Source organism: Nematolebias whitei, chromosome 4, assembly GCF_014905685.2.
Source record: "Nematolebias whitei isolate Nwh7 chromosome 4, NemWhi1, whole genome shotgun sequence".
NCBI lineage: Eukaryota > Metazoa > Chordata > Actinopteri > Cyprinodontiformes > Rivulidae > Nematolebias > Nematolebias whitei.
This window is the reverse complement of record NC_056501.1, coordinates 30,678,372-30,700,574: the sequence shown is the minus strand read 5'-3', so window position 1 is coordinate 30,700,574 and position 22,203 is coordinate 30,678,372. Positions and strand designations below refer to the sequence as shown.

The following is a 22,203-nucleotide window of genomic DNA, read 5'->3' as shown; positions in this document are numbered from 1 at the left end:
ACCTGTGGCTCTCGAGCCACATGCTGCTCTTTGATGGCTCCTTTGCAACTCTTTTAAAAAAAGTTGGTGATTAAAAAAATGATTTGGTGATGCTAATGAAATCTCCCACACTCCTTGAAGGTAGCACTGGCAAAATCAGCGTAATGTGCATAATGCACAGGTAGAATTCAGTTAGCACTAAAGACCGGATCTTCATGGACGAGTCGGGAAAACGAAAAGCAAAGTGTAAATATGAAGAAGAGAACAGAACGTTTCTACCTGAATGGGAAGAGTTATTTTTTTAATGGAAAAAAAATAAAAAATGGGAGACCATTGTGCTTTCTTTGCCAGACTTCAGGAGCATCTGGTATCTAAGAAGCTAAATATGGAAGAGTTCATGAAACCTGTGCTGGAAATCGTGAATTTTATTCGCACTCATGCTCTGAACCACAGAAAGTTCCAAAACTTAATGGCTGATCTTGATGAAGACCTTCCCAGTGATCTGCGTCTCCACTGGATTTTGAGATGGCTATCAAGAGCTATCACGCTTTCTCATTTTGTTGAACTGTGGAAACCAGGAGCATTGTTGCTTGAAGAGAAAGAAGAACTGCTGAGCTTTGTGACCCCCAGTGGAATTCAGATTTGGGATTTCTAGTCGACATGTTGAATCACCTGAACAAGCTGAACTTAGATCTTCAAGGAAAGCTTAAAATGCTTCCTGACCTGGTGCAACGTGAGTTCACATTTATCAACAAACTCTAGCTCTTCTCTACCCATCTTCAGAAGGGAGATCTGACCCATTTTCCATCCGTGTCAAAGGCAAATGCAGCATCAGAGGTGAAAACAGCCTGCTATGCAACACTGACTGAAAATCTGCAGAAAGATTTTGAGGAAAGGTTTTATGACCTGAAACAAAAACGACCTCAGGTAACATTCCTCATTAACTCATTTACTGCAGACTCAGACTGTGTAAAGGCCCCTTTGGTGACAGACGAAGCAGCCTCCCAGTTGGAGATGACTGAACTTTGTGAGGATGACAGTCCACAAAATGTGTTTTGAGAGAAGGAACCACAGAGTTTTGGAAAATTGTGCCCACAGGCAAATATCCCAGTATAAAACAAGCTGAACTCAAGCTAATGGCAATGTTTGCATCAACATATGTCTGTGAATCAGTTTTTTCTACAATTAAGCAACAAGTAAAGTCTAAAAATAGTTCTGTTCTTACTGATACACGTGTGGAAGAGTTGCTTTGAGTAGCTACAACAGAGTACAAGCCAAACTTAAAGACACTTGTAAAAAATAAAGACTGTCGGGTGTCCCACTAAGACCTAAGGACTAAGGAAAATACTGTTTGACAAACAATGTGTTATGAAGCTAATCTTAAAATTGCTGTTTGGCTCTTTAAGGTGATGATGGGCTTAATTTGACTCAATGCTGAACTGGTTCGCCACCCTTGATGTAGTGTTATAAATTATGATTCCAGGAAAAATGATTTGTGGTCGTGTTTGTTTTAACCTGGTTGCAAACAAACATGTCTCTAAGTCACCACAAGTTGAATATTCAGATAAAATTTGATGACTGGAGTAGACTTCTCCCATGCACTGAAACGTTTTAATATTATTTTTTATTTGTAATAGTTAAATGACTTTTTGACATGTTTTGTTTTCGTCCCGAAAATGGCTTCTGATCATTCTATAATTCTTGACCATGTTATATGTATTTTTTAGATCACTTCAAAAATGTTCCACGTTCGGACCAGGGACTCTAAAACTGAACATTTTAGGTTGTCTAATGAATGTCCTAGGATGCTTTATTTAGGGGCAGCTGTGGCTGAGTGGTTAGAGCAGTCGTCCTCCTATGCAAGAGTTGGGGGTTCAATTCCACCAGCAGTCACATGCTGAAGTGTCACTGTGCAAGACACTGAACCCCTCATAGCCTCTGATGTGTGTCCCATCAGTGTATGAATGTGATCTAAAGCACTGATTAATCTCTTTAGAATGATTTGTTCAATTAGCTTTGTAGAGATCTAGTAGAGTGCTGTATGAACGGGTAAATGAGGCACAGATTCAAGTGTGAAGAGCTTTGAGTATCTTGAAATAAGATAGAAAGGTGCTATATAAGTACAGTCAATTTACCATTTATTTTTAAACATTTTTGTTTAGAACCTTTTGAACTTGTCAATTCACAACAAATTAATCAATTTATGGGATAAAAGCTTCCTAAACAACAACAAAATGTTATAATTACAATTCTTTATGTTTATAATAGACTGTACTATTGCAATGGTTTATTATCTGGGTGTCCAAATACTTCTTTAAAACATCTTCAGTTGATCTAAAATGCTGCTGCCAGAGTCTAAACTGGAGTTAGTGGGAGAGATCATATTTATGCAGTTTTAGCTTCTCTCCAATGGCTCCATGTCAACTCCAGAATTGAATTCAAAATCTTCTAACCTACAAAGCCCTCAACAACCTGGCTCCATCTTATATTACAGATGTCATTATCCCATATTTTCGTAACAGAGCACTTCGCTCTCAGACTGCAGGCTTACGTGCAGTTCCTAGAGTTTCAAAAAAGTAGAATGGGAGGCAGATCTTTCAGTTATCAGGCTCCTCTCTTGTGGAACCAACTTCCAGTTTCTGTCCGTGAGGCGACACATTATCCAGTTTTAAAACTAGGCTTAAGACTTTCCTTTTTGATAAATCCTATAGTTAGGGCTGGATTGGGTTTCCTGAGGTGCCCCTTAGTTATGCTGCTATAGGCTTAGCCTGCTGGAGGACAAACTGACCACATTTCTTCACTATGCAACTGTCTTTACTTACTCTGCTCAACATGTTTTGTATTTGTATTTTTTTTTAAATCTTTGTTGTGTTTTTGTCTTTCAGATACACATGGACCTACATCTGGACCTGCCATTCTGTGTTTTTTGTCTCTCCTTCCTGTCCTCTCAAACCAGCCGGTCAAGGCAGATGGCCGTTTGTCCTGAGCCTGGTTCTGCTGGAGGTTTCTTCCTTTTAAAAAGGGAGTTTTTTCTTTCCACTGTTGCCATTGTGCTTGCTCAGGATGGGAGACTGCAACGAAGCCAAGATTCAACTTGTCTGTTGGCCTCCTTAGATAGAGAACTATACTAATTGGCTTTTTTTATATATGTGAATGTTTCTGTAAAGTGCCCTGAGACAACTTTGCTGTGAACTGGCACTATATAAATAAACTGAATTGAATTGAATTTATATATTTTACATAATTTAGCCATCTCCTTCTTCTGGGAGACCAACATGTAGACGGTTTATAAAAGAAGCTTTATGTTGATCATTACCGCATGAATAATTGAAATTTGCATCATCTGGCCTTTCTGAACAATGGCTGTGAACAAGCCACAACAAGCTAATTAAAGTTTTAGGACCTTGATATGAATAGTGGGGGAGATTAAGCTCTGAGATCTCACTGCAAATTATGAAAAATGTGACCCTGCAGGAGGAGAAACCAAAAAAAAAAAAAGAAAAGTACATTCTATAACAAGCATTGTAGAAAATAATGTATGTGGACTGTGTTAATTTGAAGAAATGCAGAATGTGTTGAATAACAGAGTGAATTAAAATGAATCTGGGGTTCTGCTTGTTTGCGTGCTATGTGTGTCTAATGATGCTGTAGGCCATAACAGAAGGTGGCATTTGTTATTAATGGTGACACCAGTGTTAGGCGAGTCCTGCGGCCAAGCCTCGAGCAAGAAAAACCAGAGGGGTAGAATTGTGACTCTAACTAATGCAAAGAATAAAACACCCAACATGTTACTGCCGCGGTGGACTGTCAAACAGAATAGTTCTGGCTGATAGGAGGTTTTAATTATACATGCAAATTTCGAGGAGTCATTCAGAGGTTAGCCTATAGACACAATTTTTTCTTTCTTTGTCTAAAACACAGAAAATCGACCACAGAATTTTTCTCTGAGGGGACAGGAAATCGACATTCTGCTTATATGAGAAATGACCCTCAGGATGTTGCCAGTGACATTATCATAAGACCGTCTGTGTACCGTACGTGAGGAACTCAGCAGTGAGTTTAAAGGGCACAGCATGCTTGTGTGAGGGGGTGAAGGGGGGGTTGTTCTTGTGCATGTCATTGTCTGCGTGCACAGGCAGGACAGGACAGTGTGGAGGCAGGGAGCAGATGTCAGTGATTGATGGCAGCCATCTGAATGGGGAATTTCTCTGGTTCACGTCCTGTGAACTGCAAAAACTGATGCAATAACCTTAAGTTTAGACACGGGGCCATCAGTTACATTCACGCAGAGCAGAAGGGTTCTAAGCGTGCAGAGATGGATTTCTTCAAAAAACAAAACAACTGAATAGGAGAAAAGTTACTGCTTGACTGGAAAAAAATCTTAAATTAAAGGACTAATAGCAACAAACAAGATTAATTGCACCTTGTTGAATTTTCTGCTGAATAATGGTCCTTTCCAAAAGACACAGTCATGAACCACTTAAACTTTTAGATTTTAAAATGATGGGTTACTGACTCTAAACAAATGCAAAAAAACAAATAAAAAGAAAATAAATCTCAAAATTATGCAGCTCCTTTTGAGAAAGCAGCTATTTATTTGTCCACACTGTCCTCAGCATTTACGTTGCTGTTTTAAGACACCTTGTGTTTCCTACTTTAAAATGATCCATGAATGGTATGATGTGAACGGACTGCATGCCATCAGACTAAATGTCAAATAATTCATGCAGGAGATATGAAACAAAGAGGTTTGAAGCAGTAGATTTTAATGTTAGTTGTTTATGGCAATCTGAACATCATAAGGTAAATAATTAAAGCTTTTCTATTCACTGTTCTTACAGTGGAAAACAATAGTAATGTGTTACTTCTAATATTTACTGACAAAGCATGTTGCTGTAAATAATAGGGCTAAAACAACACAAGTAACTCAAATGTCTAAATTAAAAATATGTTTTTATATGCCAAATTTCTAATTGGAGTAAGTGATGTATCTAGCTTTATAATACCATTATATTTTGCTTTATTTAGAATCCGTGACTAATTTTCTTTGGAATTTAGACTGATGATAAAATATAACTTTACTTTTAATGGTATTGAAAGTGTAAAGAATGATTTCCAAATGCAAATCCTTAAGTTAAAATGAAACAGCTTGTGTCTGTTTTATGTTAAACTAAAAATGAAGAAAACTAGAACCCCAACACTTTTAAAAGCTTCTGTGTCCTAATCAGGAATGCCCACTGTTCAATATGAGATGCACAAAGTTTGTGAAGGACAAGTTTTGAGATTTTTAAGTACTTGTTCAGAACAGACAATAAAAAAAATATATTTTACAAAAACTTGTTATCTGGGATGTAAATTGTTAAGGCTTTAAAGATAAGCTCCCATTATAAAATATAAACAGATTATCATCCAATACTTAAACTTTAATGCCTCTAAATCAGGTCATTCTATAACTAGGACATCTGCACTTTAGTTACACAGAAGAATGAATATGAATGAATATGAAGAATATATTTCAAAATTCCAGCTAAAAAAATAATTTCAGTTAAATCTCCACAAGCCCAAACCGAAATAATCATCAGACTTATTTCAGTTTCACATTAAGTCCTTCAGAAATTTGATATTCCAGCATGACACTAGCTAACATTTAGGCATAATAATACAATAAACAATATTGAAAAAACATTTAAATCATTTTAACTTTACCTTTTTGAGAATGCCAGTAAGCCTCTCAGTCTCGCAGTCGATGATAATCTGTCCTTCCTTCCTTTTGTCCAGATCCTGGAACACCTTCAGGAAGGAGGCCTCTGTCATGGTCTCCACATTGACTGAAGTCACCAGCCAGTTCCTCTCTGCTGCTGTGTCCAGAACCTTCTGTAGCACTGACAGGCCTGGACAGGAGAAGACAAATAAAACACACGTTTCTGGAAACATAGGTGCTTGACTGAGAAAATTTCACAACAAAAGTTCAGCAAAAATGATACATAACTATTGGTGTTCATCTATGAACAGCAATTAATACATGTATAGATATTTAATGGTGGTGTATGCACAATCCCACACTTTGTCTAGGTATATTAAAAGTTGGTACAAAACTTGGTACAAACTGGAAAAAAACGATGGACTAGCCGTAGCTGTGCAGAGGCCCATATTGCTTCTGCTAAGCTTATCCATCAGAATTGCCCCCATAGTTTTGGTGATAAAGTGTAATGAGCGGGACAGTCCATTAGGCACACTGACACTTACAGGTGTGCTTTTCCAGCTTGTGTGCCACCAGGCTAAATAATCACCGCTTTCGTGCTAACAAATAATCAGCCTGAGCATCATTACAATCTTCACATGCTTACAGACAGCTTTATGTCCTATAAGCACCAATTACAGGTGGTGCCACTCAATTACAGAATCACCAATGTGCTGCTGAGGTGCCTGAGCATAGCAGAGAAACAGAGCAGCCAATGAGCTGGGGGCTTATGCTAAGTCCGGAAATAAAAGGCAATTAGGGAACACATTGATCTTGAGCTCTGATTTACAGTCTGACTCACTGTTGTACTTCTTTTGCTGCTGGCAGAGGACCAATCAGATTCCTTTCAGAGCTGGCAGTCGGAGATGTTCCACAGAGTAAATAAAGCCATTTCACCCACGTCAAACTGGCTGCCATTATCCAAATGAATTGTAGTAATTACAAAATGCACACATGTAAGCCAGCTTTTTGGAGCTTTTTCTGATTTTCTTTTATAACGCTGGAAAACAGTGTTGAAGCCACCATGAGGCCACATGTGTGTTACACTGGCCCCAAGGCTGGTTTTGATGTTCATGCGGACACTTTATAAGCAACTACACATACATTTATAACTCGTTTATCCAGAAAAACAAAATAACACAGGCACCGTCAGAGAAAAAAATAACAAATGCAACCACGGTACATGAAAGATGACTGCTTGGCCTTATTAAAATGCAGAGCAGCTGCTCTCCAGGCAATTCACGCTGCTTAGCTGACACCAGGTCATTAACAAAAGAAAAGATGAATGGCATTTCAGCCTCTCGTATACACATGGCTGTGACACGTAAATAGATGGGGATGCCAGAAAAATGTGAGAATGTTGAGAGGAGGTCTGATGCAGGAGTTGGTAAAGCTTCACTGCAAAGTTCCACAGTGCTGCAGTTCCTCTTTCGTTCTCTGTCCATTGTTGCTAATGTGAGAATAACTGTGGTTCTTGGTGATGGCAGAATTAACAGTAGCTGTGAAACTGATGATGAGCATGGGGACACTGGAGATAATTAATTATGGTGAAGAAGAAAAAAAAAAACATCAGCGGGACTGTCATCCCTAAATGAAGTCAATTTCAGGTGACAGGAAGCTTTCAGCACCACGGACAGCACCAACACAACCAGCTTCCATAAAGAGCTCACTTGTCTTCATCTTGTCAGCATTTTCTAATGTCTCTCTGTTTAATAACTGTTATAGCTCTTTCCTTATATATTTAAATGTTATCTAGTGTTAGTGAGAGAAGAGCATTCTGCACAATGGGGCAAATCATCAATTGTGTGCAGAGAAACTAGGAACTTGACTTTTCCTGTTAGTAAAATGCAGGTCACCACAGATAATGGACAACTGTAAACACAAAAATGGCTGTGGCTCAGACACTAGTACAAATACTGAGTTAAATTTGATGTGACAGGATCCAAGAGTTATCCTTATCACATAATCTTAGTGGTAACAGATTTTGAGAAAATAATATTTAGAACTTTGGCTCTAACTTGTTGAGTTAACCCAAATAATGGCTACAGTGCAGTCAGTTTCATAGATAACATCTATAACATTGTGTGATCATAGCTGAAGGTCATTCACAACACAGCGGATGACAAATTGTGTTCATAACTCCAGTTGATAACATAATGTGCAAAAACTTGCACTATTACATGTGATTGTGCATAATATTGCTGTCCTGATTTTACTAAAAAACCCTTGAACTTTTTAAAATAAAATTATATTAGATTAATATTCTGGCATGATTTTGCCTCCTTAAATTGGATTTGCCATATTTTTCATATTGTTATATTTCTCATATTGCTCAGCTTGTAGGGATGAGAATATACACCAGCATCTGACATATAAGAGAACTGCAATACTTAAGGATTTTAAGTTAAATCATACTTTTTTCCTGTCAGTGTAACACAAGCCTGATGCTTTTTGACATTTCAAACATAAAACGTTAAACATGTACAGGTACAATAATGCATTCTTACACCGTGCTGTAAAAAATATTGTTTTAAATTGTCAACTTTACTTTTCATAAAAGTGAAAAAGAATTATTCTATTTTTCATTTTTGTTAAATATAACATTTATCTTTCCACACAGGCAGATTCTGAGGGATACCATTAAGGCCCAAATAAGGACTTGTTTGTGTTCTGAAAAATAGATTCAATTCAATTCAAAATACTTTATTAATCCCAAAGGGAAATTAAATGCTGTTATCCTCATTTCGTTAAGAAATGTTATATATACTGATGGCTGTAGGCAGGAAGGTCCATCCCACATAGATCCAAAGAAACTGGCCATAGATGCCATCCAATCCATCCACCCAAACTTGGCTGGCTAAAAAAAGTTTCAGTCAAAATCCTTCCAGCTGCACAGCATCTGATACCAGAGGAAACAATCATTCAAAAAAAGTGATTTACTTCCAGAAAAAAGAAGAATTAAAGTTTCCAAACACAAAATCTCAGAATGAAAGTAATAGAGCTGCTCCAACATGCAGCCACCCCAAAAGGCGCAATTCTAGATCCATTTCCAGTTAGGTTAGGCTGTGACACCAGATGTTCAAAAAGTAAAATCTACTTGACTGATCGGCATGATTGAGAGATGAGAACATCTTTCTCTCAGCCTAAACATGCAACATTCTCACTCTAATGCTCTAATGTTCACAAAGTGTGTTGTAAAAATTTGAATTTAAAACTTTCATATTCACTTATTCACATTTCATAGAATTGGAAATAAAATAAGTTGTGTTTATTTTATTTTGATTCTAATTCAGTATAACATAATCTGTATATGTGAATGATTCTTAAGGTGCTCTGGCATCATTTTTTTGCAACAGATGACATCGAGTTTAGTTGTGATTGTGTGTTTAGTTTCTAAATTACTGAAACTTAAACAGGTTTGCGAGTACACAGAAAAATACATTTTTGTTTTTATATCTAAAGAGTTTTAGTATTGAATATACAAAGTTTTATGCAGCTGGTCTTTGGGGTTTTCTTTTTTTTTATTATGTTAACATTGTAGCTGAATCAATATATTTATATATATTTTTATATTCCATCTGCTCTTTATGCATCCCCTGCTTCCTCTTTTCTTTTCCAAATCACTGTGTTTGAATCAAATGCAATCTCCTTTTTTTAAATGTGCCTAATGAGCCCTATAAATCCAAGCCAGCCTGACAGGGATGCTCTCAGATGCAGCCAAGGTAAAAAAAGCTTCTTCAAAGGCATCCTGAAAGAGAATAATATCATAATGGAATCTGGCTATGATAAGCACCTTTTTAGCCAGAGGCAGTACACAGAGACCCAAGCATCTGGCAAGTGAGAGTGGAAAAAAATAACAGTTTGTGAAACCATTTCCTAAATATTGCTTATGATAGGGTTAATGGGCTATCAAATTTGTTTTCCTATTTGCAGGCTTCTGAAATAAAAAAGATGAGCCGCATCATTCATCATATTTATTAGGAGGATGCTTCAAGGCAAGAGAACAATATAAAGGTTTACAGGAGAAAAACTGAGAAAAAAAATAATGTTAAAAAATTATGTGTGATATATTTGTATATCCTTGATCACTTCAAATAATGATTAAAAAAATCACATGTAAATACACACACACAAGCAGTAGTCCATCGCTACTTCACTGTTTTTCACAGACTCGCTCTATGGCGGGTTTTTCAAAATAAGATTGGACATGACACACAAGTGACTGATCGATGGATGAGCCACATGAATGGCATGGAATTTTTATTTAAAATTAATTATTTTAAATCATTTAGCACCTGCTGCACCTATGTGCAGCCCACAGCTTGCAGGAGAAGCTTCCTCCTGCAGCATGTCATATCTCTGCTCTCCAGTGGAGAAATAGGCTTGACCGAGAGAGCTGGCATGTGGCAGAGAGCTGAGATCATGACATTCTGTTCTCTTTCGGAGCATTTATAGTTTAGAAACATTGTTTAGAATATTGCAATAGTGTGGGAAGAGATTAAAATGCCTTTATATAAATTTTGTGGTGTCCAACCAACGTTCCTCAAAATACATTTTTGTCCTCAGACACAGGAACTGTCTTTCACCCCTCTTTGTGTGCTAATTTACATATCTGGGAGTCAGCACACCCTGGCTCCATACTGACTGTTAATTATACCATTTGTAATAAGCAACTGTCTTTCCTGGGAAGCGACAGACTTAATGGCTCCAACAAGATGTCCATAACAAAGAAGTGAACTTACCACACCAACAAGACATTTGGTTGCCATATTAACGAAGGAAGTTGACCCTATGTTGTTTTCAATGTGCGTCAGGACCAAACTTGCATTTGCTGAGAGAATGGTGTTTATGTAAATGCAAAGTTTTACCATTTTCAACAAAAGCCATTGTGCTTCCCCTTTAAAGACTTTGAGAGGAGTGATATAATTAGAATTAATTATGCAGTCAGTTCACACCCACTCTGATAGCTGCATCTGATTGGATAAAATCAGAGGCACGCCACTTCGTGTCAGAGAAGCTGACACGTGAGGTCGGTTGCTGATGGGGTTGTTGGGAGAAGCAGTGTCATGGTGGAAGAAGATGCCCGAAGCTGGCTGAGGTGTTGCACATGAGCTGCAGAGAGTTGGCTTTGAGCCAACCCAGAAGTCTGCGGGACTCCGAGCCAGTCAGCTGAGAAATGGAGAAAAGTCCTGGTAACCCTCAGACACCCAGGAGCAATGGTGCTGTCTTGCCAAACGAAACGCAGTCCTGAGAAAAGACATCCCTTCTTGGGACATCCTGCCACCGGCTTTCACATTCATTGCGGTAATGAGATGGACATCTCCCAGTAGGACAAACGTCTTTCTTCTGATGAGGAGAACAACTCAGTACCAACTCGAGTTCTTTTAGACATTAATAATTAGTTCACAATTCTGTTTACCTCAATTTTAACTTTAGCGCTAAAACTTTAGTCCAAATTGACTATTTTGTACCTCTTCCCAAAGTCTTTAGACTATTTACATCATTCATTTTCTGAAATAATGCTATTGGTTATTCATTCATATTTCATATTTGCCACAATTTCACACTGTTGTTTATTGCTCAAGCTGAAAATAAATGTTACAGAATTGTGCATTTAAATGACCAGAATAAACTACAACTTACAACTTGTACTACTATTCCTACTTCGTGGTTTTTCACTTATCTCGGGGCTTCAGGGTACAGATCCCTGCGATAAACAAGGGACTACTATATATATATATACTTCTTCCCAATTGTATTAAAACTTAAATAACAATTAAAATAATCACTGAGCTATGTTAAAGAAGCAAAACAAACCAATTATTTTAATGTATATACCAAGCAAATACTTTAAAACTAAATATCATTTTTCCTTAAAGGCTTAAAATAACTCTGGTGACTGCAGCATAGTATCCAGGCAACTGAGGCTACTAATATAGATTTCTTGGATCCATTCTCCTAGTCAGTGATATAGGAGTGACCTGCACAAATATACACTCATGCGTTCACAACTTGACATGTATGAGTACATTTTAAAAAGAATAAACAAGATTATAAATAATTTAGAGAATTTAAAGAGTAATATCTCCAAATTCAGGTAGAGACACAACTAGAGATGCACTGAATTTATTTTGATTTCCAGCTCTTTAAAGCTCTGTCTGTTGGGTCACTTTTTTTTAAGAACTATAATTAACAGCATGCAAAATGTATTTTAAAATTTCTGGTTGAACATAAATTTTGACTGTGTTTAAAACTAGTTACAATAAAAACAACAACAAAGCAAAAACACACAAACGAAACGGAAAAATAAAACACTTTTTTATAATTAGTCACCATTAATTTAGTTTAAGATTAGAAAACTTAAAAGATATTTTGACAAACCTCAAAAATAAAATAATTTCCCTTTGGGATTAATAAAGTATTTTTGAAATGAACTGAAATACAAGATAGTTTTTTTTTTATTATTGGACCTGAAATAAAAATATGTCACTGAAGAGTCCAGTACTGTGAACACTGTTTCTACGTTATTTCTTCATAAATGACTGTTAAATAGTTTATCCAATTCATTACAGTATAACTAGTTGCATGAGTAAGTACAGTTTCATAAACATAACAGTTAAAATAATATTTTTTATTTACATGACTGGTTGTAAATGATAGATCTCATAAAGTTAATTCGTCTTGTTGCCTGTTTTGTTAGTTTTTAATAAAAATAATTTAATTTCAAAGGTGTTCAAATGCAAATGCAAGTTGGCAACTTAGTGAAGGTGCATTTATGAACAGGGTAAAAAAAATAAAAAAACATCAGATGTTTTAAGATTAGCTGTGATTCAGTCAAAGAAAAAAAAAGTGTGCTGAATCAGCTTGTCACATACTGAAAATTTGCTGATTCTGGTCATCATTCAAGCAAATGGTGCATTTCTGGTGACTAAACCTTTTAAATAGAGCAAGAGTTTATGTTTCCGTCACTGAACAATGCAAAGTTTAAAGCTCTCTTCAACTGTTTTACTTTTTCAGTCAAGTAAAACTCACGAGCTAACAGAATTTAGACATCTGCGTCAGCTAAAAGTCCACATGCATACGTGCATTAATTTTATTTCGGTGCGTTTTTTTGGGTCTCAAAATGCTGCAGGTACATAGCATGGTCATGCTCCAAAACCCACAACACCTGGGACAGATGGCACGACATAAGCTAAAGCTTTTTGGCTATTGAGAGAGAGGCTCACAGGCGCTCAACCTAAATTGTGTCAGCCTTAGCAGGACTGTCATTAAAGTGGTTTAAGTAAATGCAAGCACTTGATATTTTTCTAGCTCAGTTCTGACAAAGAAACCGTGTCAACATGGGTTACTGCTGATGACTGTTCAATGAAAAGCTTAAGCTTTTGTTCCACTGATCTGTTGGTGCAGGTCAATGTTCCCTCTTGAGTATTCTGTTTGTAAAAAGGCTGCTGCTGTCGCCATGGTAATATGAGCACCATCATATCAAATGTTTCAGAGAATAACATGAACGCACACTCCGAGTGTTCTCGCCCACTTCACAGTCACAATTTGGAATAAAAAAAGGACAGTAGGAGAAGAAATGGAAAAAGACTGTTGAAGTTTCTCACCTGAGTCAGAGCTGTACATGTAGACAAATTTTGTCCATCCATAGTGCTCAATAACTCCCACCAGGGCATCCTGGAGCTCAGGTCTCAGCTGGATGACAAACTGGTTTGCAGTCTCTATGGGGAAGGATGGCGTGACAAAGCAGACATGCAGAGCTCCGCAGAAGGACATGAGCATGTTGACAGTTTTTCTGTCATATAGTCCAATGATGGCGTACACTCCTTTGGAGAACTGAGAGCAAACTAGGAAAAATAAGACAGAAAACAAAGATATTAGATGTAAAATCAGCCCATAAGGAAGAAATCTGTTTTTTTTCTGTTGCAAACCAAAATCTGGCAGATGCAAGTATGGTAAAAACTGCATGAATTGCAGATTTATATGTGCCCTATAAATATTTTACAAAACACTGTAAAATATTCCACAATACAACTGACCCAATTATCTGCACATTAGTTTCAACACTGAATACATATTTTGTGAAAACTTTTGCACGTTCATCAGTTTCAAGAGTGGTACAACACTATCTGGGCATACATGTATACTCACAAGATAACAAAATGTGATTGAATCACTTGCAATACTTTGCAAATAAATCCCAGACGTGCTATTTTGCTATGCAAAACCTTTCATGCCTGATATGTTTTTGGCACAACCTCACATCAACTTATGTAGAAACAAATAAACCAAGCAGAAAATCAGGTGCTGAAACAGAATGAGGATTTTGATCAGTTTTATAAATAAATCACAAAAATTCTCAAGGTCATACTGCAACATTGTACAAAGTAATAAGTTGGCAACACAACTCATAAGAATCAGTGGGCAATTGTCAACAGATGTTATGGCTTCAGCAGGTCAGTTTGTCTGTAATTATTTCAGGGTATGGACAATGGCAAATGGAGGACTAACTGACCTAATTTCCTTAAATGATTTGCTAAAATTGAATAGTTTTCATTTGATACTATTTCTATCTTGCATGTGACTCTTGACCTGCCATTGTGTATCTGTTCCTCTCAAACCCAGCCGGTCGAAGCAGATGGCTGCTTGTCCTGAGTCTGGTTCTGCTAAAGGTTTCTTCTTCATGAGGGAGTTTTTCCTTTCCACTGTCGCCTTCATGCTTGTTCAAGATGAGAGTTCTGCAATGGAGTTAAATTCAAAGCAGTCAGCTCATCAGACAAAAAGTGTTATTATTTTTATATTTGAATGTTTCTGTTCAGTGCCCTGAGATGACATCTGTTGTGACTTGGTGCTATATAAATAAACTGAATTGAATTGAATACTACATTCTTTGCCTTCTCTTTCTATCCACACCATGGTAAAACAGTTGAACCCCTTCTCCAATGCTGCGAGCCTTGCTTCCTTTCTACTTGGCCTCTTGGACACTAAACATCTACCTTCCTTCTCTGCATCATGTCAGCCAGCTCTCTGCCTTTGTCTGTCATTGTCCCCACATTTAGAGTTGCAACTCTGTATAAATTGTAAATATAATTTCATGGTTTTTTATGTTTTGTACTTGAATATTATCTTTTTTACACTAATATCTATACCCCTGGCAAACAGATGTTTGTAATGTTTGATTAAAATCTTTAATAAAGGAAAAAAAAAAAAAAAAAAACAAAAAAAAAAAAAAAAAAAAACCTTTCAATCCTACATTCTTGACTTTCTTCTTTTTCTTCTGTCTCCTGACATGTTTCCCTCCTCGTGGTATTTGACTAACAGTAGCATAATTTCCGCCGGCACCCTGTTTTTCAACAGCACCGGTGACGATTGTTGTTAACCTGGCCTCGACCAATCTGGTATGGTGTTACTTAGATGAACTCACATATTAGTTTTGGCAAAAGTGTTTTATGTCTGATGCCCTTCCTGACACAACCCTCACCATTTACTGGGGCTTGGGACCGAAACAATATATACACTGGCTTGTGCTCCCTAGTGGCTGGTTTATTTACTTAAAAACACAACCATTAAACACATGGTCTTTCATTTCACTGTTATGCTGATGATTGTCAGATATATCTGACCTTAAAACCAAATGGATCTTGATCCATTCACCCTCTTAAAATATCTCAATGTCATATGGCTTGGATGGCTTCATTTTTTTAACTATCAGAAAACTGAAGCATTGTGTTCAGCCCTAGCTCTTCTGCAGTCTCTCGTCCTGTAAACCTTGACTCTCTTGAGCCACATTTTAAGCAGTCTTTCACAAATCTGGGGATGATTTTAGACTCAGAGTCCTCAGTTAAGAAACCTTACGTTTAATAAAAAGATTAACTCTGTTTTCTAGACAAGCTTCTTCTAGTTAAGGCAGATAGCTAAGCTTAAATCAGTGATGGCCAGACCTGACCTTGAGAAAATAATCCATGCCTTAATTATAACCCGACTAAACTACTGTAACACACTTTATGTTGGGGTCGGTCAGACCTCCCTTTCAGGTCTCCAGCTCATCCAAAATGTTGCAGCTCAACTCTTAACAGGAACTCTTAGGTTTCAGTATATTTCACTGGTTTAATACTCCCTTCACTGGCACCCTGTACATCCCAGAATAGGATTTAAAATTATCCCGTTGACCTATAAGTGCCTTAATGGCCTTGCACCCTCATATCTCTCTGACCTACTTCAACGTTACGCTCCTTCTCGGTCGCTGAGATCATATGATCAGCTGCTTTTGGTTGTCTTGAAAACCAGGTTGAAGCTCAGAGAAGATCAGGCTCTTTCAGTTGTGGATCCTAAACTTTGGAGGAATCTGCCAGCCAACATCTAACAGGCCTCTTCACTTCCTGTTTTGAAATCTCTTTTAAAAACACTTCAGTTTTCAGTTATTTTTATTCCATTGTGTTGTTTTAGTATTTTATTGTTTTGTGCTTTATGTTTATTTTCGTATGATTTTTTTTAATTTAATTTGATTTTTTTATCTTCTGCATTTGTCTTTTATTGTTCAGCACTTTGGTACCAACTGTTGTTTTTAAATGTACTTTATAAATAAATTTGACTTGACTTGAATTGACAAGTGGGCTGAAATGCAAAAAATTCACAATTTAGCCTGTTTGCCTAAAAATGCGAGGAGTCTAAATTGTGCCTTTTTTGTGTTTCAAAAAAACTCTAGCAAATTTTAATGGAATTAGCACTCATAAATTATGAACTTTCAATTGTTCAATTTTGAATAAAACATAAATCACAGACATGGCATTTTTTTTCCAAAACTCCAACCTTCTGGTACAAAGTAATACAATTACCAGACACAATAGAAAATTAAAGAAATATAATTGTTGCAGTCACAATTATTGCTTTAAATTCAACTAGACACAAAATATATGGAATCACTTAATCTTAAGGAATTATAGAATCACTCTTTAATGTCCAGTTCTAAAACGAACATCTGCATCAGTTTAAATCTGGTAATTAGTTTAAAGTTAAATAATGCTCACACTTTGGAGTGCTAAGCAGATTGATATGAATCATAACTCTAATATGAGCGCCCAATTGAAATGGTAAATGGTAAACAGTCTGTACTTAGAGTATATAGTGCCTTTCTATCTGATCAAGATATTCAAAACCTTTGTGTCCTCACTTACACATTCATACAGAACTCTACTGTATCTATACAAAGAATAATCCGAGCTTTATCACATTCTTACACCGATGGGACACACATTGGAGGCAATGAGGGGTTCCGTGTCTTGCCCAGGGACACTTTGGCATGTGACTGCTGGTGGAATTGAACCCCCAACTCTTGCATTGGAGGACGACTGCTCTAACCACTCAGCCACAGCTGCACACAAAGGAAACAAAGGAGAGTCCATCCATCCATCCATCCATACATCATCCAATTTTCCAAAGTCGGTTAGCAGGGAAAGCAGCTTAAGCAGGAATGTCCCGACATCTCTTTCCACAAGCACCTCTTCCAGCTTTTCCAAGAGCTTGTCCAACCAAGAGACGTAGTCTCAGCAGCATATCCTGGGTCTTCCCTGGGGTCTCCTTCCAGTCAAACAGCACAAAGCACCGCCCTAGGGAGATGCCCAAGGAGCATCTTTATCAGATGCCTGAACCACCTCAACTGGCTCTTCTCGATGTGGACGAGTAGTGGTTCTACTCCAAGTCTCTCCCAGATAATTGAACTTCTCACCCTATCTCTAAGGGAGAGTCCTGCTACCCTGCAAGTGAAACTCATTTCAGTCACCTATTTGCATGAGCTCATTCTTTCAGTCATTATCCAGCGATCATGGCCAAAGACGAAGGTAGGAACATAGAGCTCACCTCCCTCTTTACCACAATAAACTGGCACAGAGTCCACAATGCTACATATGCAGCACCAATCCATCTGTCAAACACACGCTCTATTCTTCCCTCACTCATGAACAAAACCCTAATCTACTTGGCCTCCTCCACTTGAGGCAGAACCTCACCCTCGACCCAAATAGAGCAATCCATCCTTTTCTGACTGTGGACCATGGCCTCAGATTTGGAGGTGCTGATTCTCATCCCAGCCCCTTCACACCTTGCTGTGAACCACTTCAGTGAGAACTGGAGATCATGACAGAATGATGCCAACAGGACCACGTCATCCACAAATAGCAGAGATGGAATCCTGAGGCCACTGAACTGGACTCTCTCCAGCCACTGGCTGCACTGAAAAATTCTGTCCATGAAAGCTATGCACAGAATCACAGACAGCGGAGTCCAACTTCCATCATTATGTCTTAAATAAATGTTCAAGCCTACAATGACATTTTGGACACTTCTTATTCCATAAATTGAAAAAAAAAAAAAAAAAAAAAGGAAAAAAATGGTGATGACTTCTTTTTCCAAGAAGATAATGCATCTTGCCATTGGGCAAAGGAAATACAAACTTTTTTTAAGAAAAACATCTAAAGTCTATGGTATGGCCAGGAAATAGTCTACATCTCAATCCAGTTAAAACTTGTAGTGAAACTTACAGAAACTAATCAATGACAAGTTTCCAACCAGCAAATCTGGCAACAGCAATAAGAGACAACTGGAGCCAGTTTGATGAAAAGTATTGTTTGTCATTAGTAAGGTCCATTATGTATAGAGTTCAAGCTGTTATAAAAGCAAAAGGTGGTGCAACAAAGTACTAAACAATTGAAAGAACATCTTCGAAGAGCAGTGATTCCATCATTTTTGCCAAGGGTTTTATACGCAACATTTATTTCAGTAATCCTTTACTGTTTCAGTCTACATTTTACCAAACCATCATAGTTTGTGGCCTTATGTGTGTAAGCTGATTAGAGCTGGTACCTGTGCATGACTACATGCTAGATTCCTGGGATCTGTGCAATGCATGCAGTGTCATATGCATTCAGGGGTATGTGCATTGGGTAAGGTCATGGGTGCAAAGTGGAAATCATTTTGTATTCTTCTGGGACAAATGTCAATGGCTCGATATAGAATGAGGATACGATGTTACAGAGGGACAAACTGACAACCGCTAGGGGTAGGAGGCTAATTATCTATAAAACACAACATGTTTTAGGGCACTGCAAAAAAAATTCTGATAAGTCTAGCATAAAAAGGACATATATGTATAAAAATATTGATGTTCTAGTAAAAGGACAGTAGAAAAATAATTATTTATACTGTAGTCACTCATTTAACCAGGGGGATCTGTACCTTGAAGCCCTACGATAAGTGAAAAACCGCAAAGTAGGAATATATATATATATGTATATATATATATATATATATATATATATATATATAAAGGCGTTTTAAACCCATCCCTCACTTTTGCAATATTCTAAACTATGTTTCTCAACTTTAAACGCTATAAAAGAGCACAGCATGTCATGAACTCAGCTCTCTGCCACGGCTGCACTCTGCACACTTGGCCACGCCCACTTATCCACTGCAGATAGTAGAATGACAGAGGAGGAACAAGGAGGGAGGTGGAGCTGCAGGAGAAAGTTTATCCTGCAGTGTTGGCTGCACACAGGTGCAGCAGGTGCTAACTAATGTAAAATAATTGATTTAAAATAAATTAAAAAATCCATGCCGATCGTGCGGCTCATCCATCAATGTGTGCCATGTCCAATTTTAGTCTGAAAAACCGCAACAGAGCGAGTCCACGAAAAACGAACTGTGAAGTAGCGGGGACTACTGTACCTCAAATATACTTTACCTGAAGAAACAAAACATTAATGGTATGAAGTTGAACAAAGCAAAACTACATTCGTCATTAAATGTTACAGCCCAAGTTCAAGTCAAGTTTATTGTCATTCGCATCACATGTGGTACATGAGGTGGAATGAAATTATGTACTCAGGGTCCCAGTTATACCAAGAACTAGCAAAAGTGTAAAAAGATACAGTATATGTGGATCTAAGATATACGCTAAACAAACACTAAACAGTACGCTAAAATATATAAGATATATGCTAATAATATAAAACAGTATGGCAGAACAACAGCAGCCCGAACATGAGTCTGTGGTGAGCAAATGGGTATAAATGAATACTGCAGCATGATATAATCAGCAAGTGAGTGTGCTGAAACTTTGAAACAACCAATTAGCCAGTCATTTCTAGAGCTATAAAAGTTTACATTTAGCAAAAAATAGATTTTGTGAAAATCAGCACAGCAAATGTCAGGTTGGTCAATAAAGCAAAGCTTAATTAAATTATACTGAGCTGAACAATCAATATCAACAAACCATTTTTGTGAATACAGATACAAACACACACTAAAAAAATGTTGATTTCTAAAAAGGGACAAAAAAAGAGCCAAAGGAGGTTCACACTTATGGTAGAACATTTTGAAGCCTTCCAATTAAAATCATGTTCATGCAGCACCAGTGTGTGTCTTGCCTTCAGTGGAGGAGGTGAAGGTAGGTTAGAAATAGAGAGGTTAATCAATGTATCCCTGGGGTTGCATTGACATTTTACTAACTGCAGGAGGTGGTTTCCATCTCTCTTTTGCTTTTTCCCCTTCATCTCACCATTTTGCTCCAGCTCATCGTCTGTATGTTGCTTTATTCACACTGCACCATATCTTCAAATGACAAATAGATGTTAATAGTCTTCTTTTTTGGATGGCAGATCATGCTATCTTCACACTAGCAGGTCTGGGCTGGCCTATTTTGTGCTGAGGCCATGGGTGGGCCTCATTTATCTCTGTATTTACCAAACAGATTGAAATCACTGCATGGTCCATGCATGGAGGCCAGCTGAAGAAAAAACAGAGGGGAAGATGGCCTGAACCCAAAACGCCTAACCTGCCACAGACGTGCACCCTCCAGGCAGGCATGTACGTGTGTGTGTGGGCGGGAGGGGGGGGGGGGGGGGGAGCAATAGAGAGATGGAGAGGAAAAATATAAGAATCTAGTAATCACATAAAATGCATGCCCACATACATAAACACACACACATGTGGCCTCAAGTGCTCCAAAAACCCGGTGAGTCACCCTACTTAAAGCGAGCCCTGAAATAGACATTTGCGCCTCCCCACACTGAATTGGTAAGAGACCTATCTTTCTTTCACGCTATGCACATGCTCTCGCTTGTAAATGGATGCTTTTCCAGCTACTGCTTTCCACAAGTGCGCATTACAATTTTCTAGGACCAATTTCAGAGGGGTCCTCCACGATATGCCTGGATGAAAGGTAATGAGAACTTGTTTGACGTTTTGTGCACTGTCCCATTACTCTGCACCGCTGAACATAAGTAGTTTCTCATAACAAAAAAAAATTAAAAAATAATGTAGCCATGTGGCACAGACCTCTTGAACCGAACTGGCAAGAAAAAAAAAAAGTGTTTGTCTGCCGCGACATGAGCGTGACACTGACCATTAGCGTAAACCCCATGGTCTCGGTTCAGATAACAGAATAGATCGGTGGCCTGGTGGGAGCTTTCTGTGCGTGAGTGGCTTGTTAGCGCTGCTCCACATGTGTAACGGCATCAGAGTCAGGACTGAGAGACCTCAAGTGATCTTGAAGACCCTAGCAACACCTGTCCACCCTGGCACTCCGTGTCCTCTCGCCGCAGTTACAGCTGTCGTGGCGGCAGGACTGAGGTTGCCGAGGCAACAGTCTGTTTCCCTGGCAGAGATTACAGTAGCTCTGAGCTGCTAAAAGACTCTCGGAGGATGGAGTGGGAATTGTGACTGTTTGGACATTTTGTCACAATTAGCTCTTTCCTGTAGGAATTAGCAAATTGGAAGAAAAAAAAAATGGCCTTTGAAAATCCGTGGATAATTTCTGAAATAATGGAAGATCTCTGGTTCAGTTCCACTGTGCCACATTTGCTTTCACACTCAGAACAAATAAAGGATAAAAACCCATTAGGAATGTTCCATCATTGTTGTAAAAGGATATGAACTGCAAAAGAAAGCTGTGGGGTTTCACTTCTAAAAGCTTTTAACAGTGTTTTTTTTCTTTTTTTCTTTTTTGGTGGTTCTTGCTGATGATTATACTAAAAAAACAAAACAAAAAAAACAATGGTTATTTTAACTGTTTAAATAAAGTTTAAATCTAGGAAACAAGTTCAAAAGGAATATCATCTAAGCAAAATTCAGACTACTTTGAACTGGGGTTGTGTGCAAAATCTGTGAATGTGAAATTCACCTGCTCTAAATGTGTTTTATAATGGCTTTGTTTAGGAGAAATGGAGATTAGTTGACTGAATTAAGAAGCTGAAAATTAGTTTAAATTTATTTTTTTTAATAACAATTCATGCAGTTATTTTTTTTTTTAAACATTTAAATAATATACTATTAGAAGTGTCTGTTGTGAGACAGGAAGTAAAATGATCTAAAATAAAGACTCAGTGTCAAGAAATCTAAATAAATGAAAACAAAGAATTTAATAATGAAACAAAAGCCCGATAGGTCGGCAAAACATAATACAACACACACACACACACATATATACA

General features: G+C 37.7%; 1 protein-coding gene across 1 annotated transcript in view; it reads right to left on the bottom strand.

Moving 5' to 3' along the window:
- Positions 1–22,203, bottom strand: part of LOC119408550 (glutamate receptor 1) — a gene marked incomplete at its 3' end in the record, with an annotated part of 73,105 nt that overhangs the window by 15,853 nt on the left and 35,049 nt on the right. Inside the window, 2 exon segments of the mRNA XM_037675394.1 lie at positions 5,686–5,870; positions 13,327–13,566. Of these exon segments, the coding sequence (XP_037531322.1) occupies positions 5,686–5,870; positions 13,327–13,566 (425 nt within the window).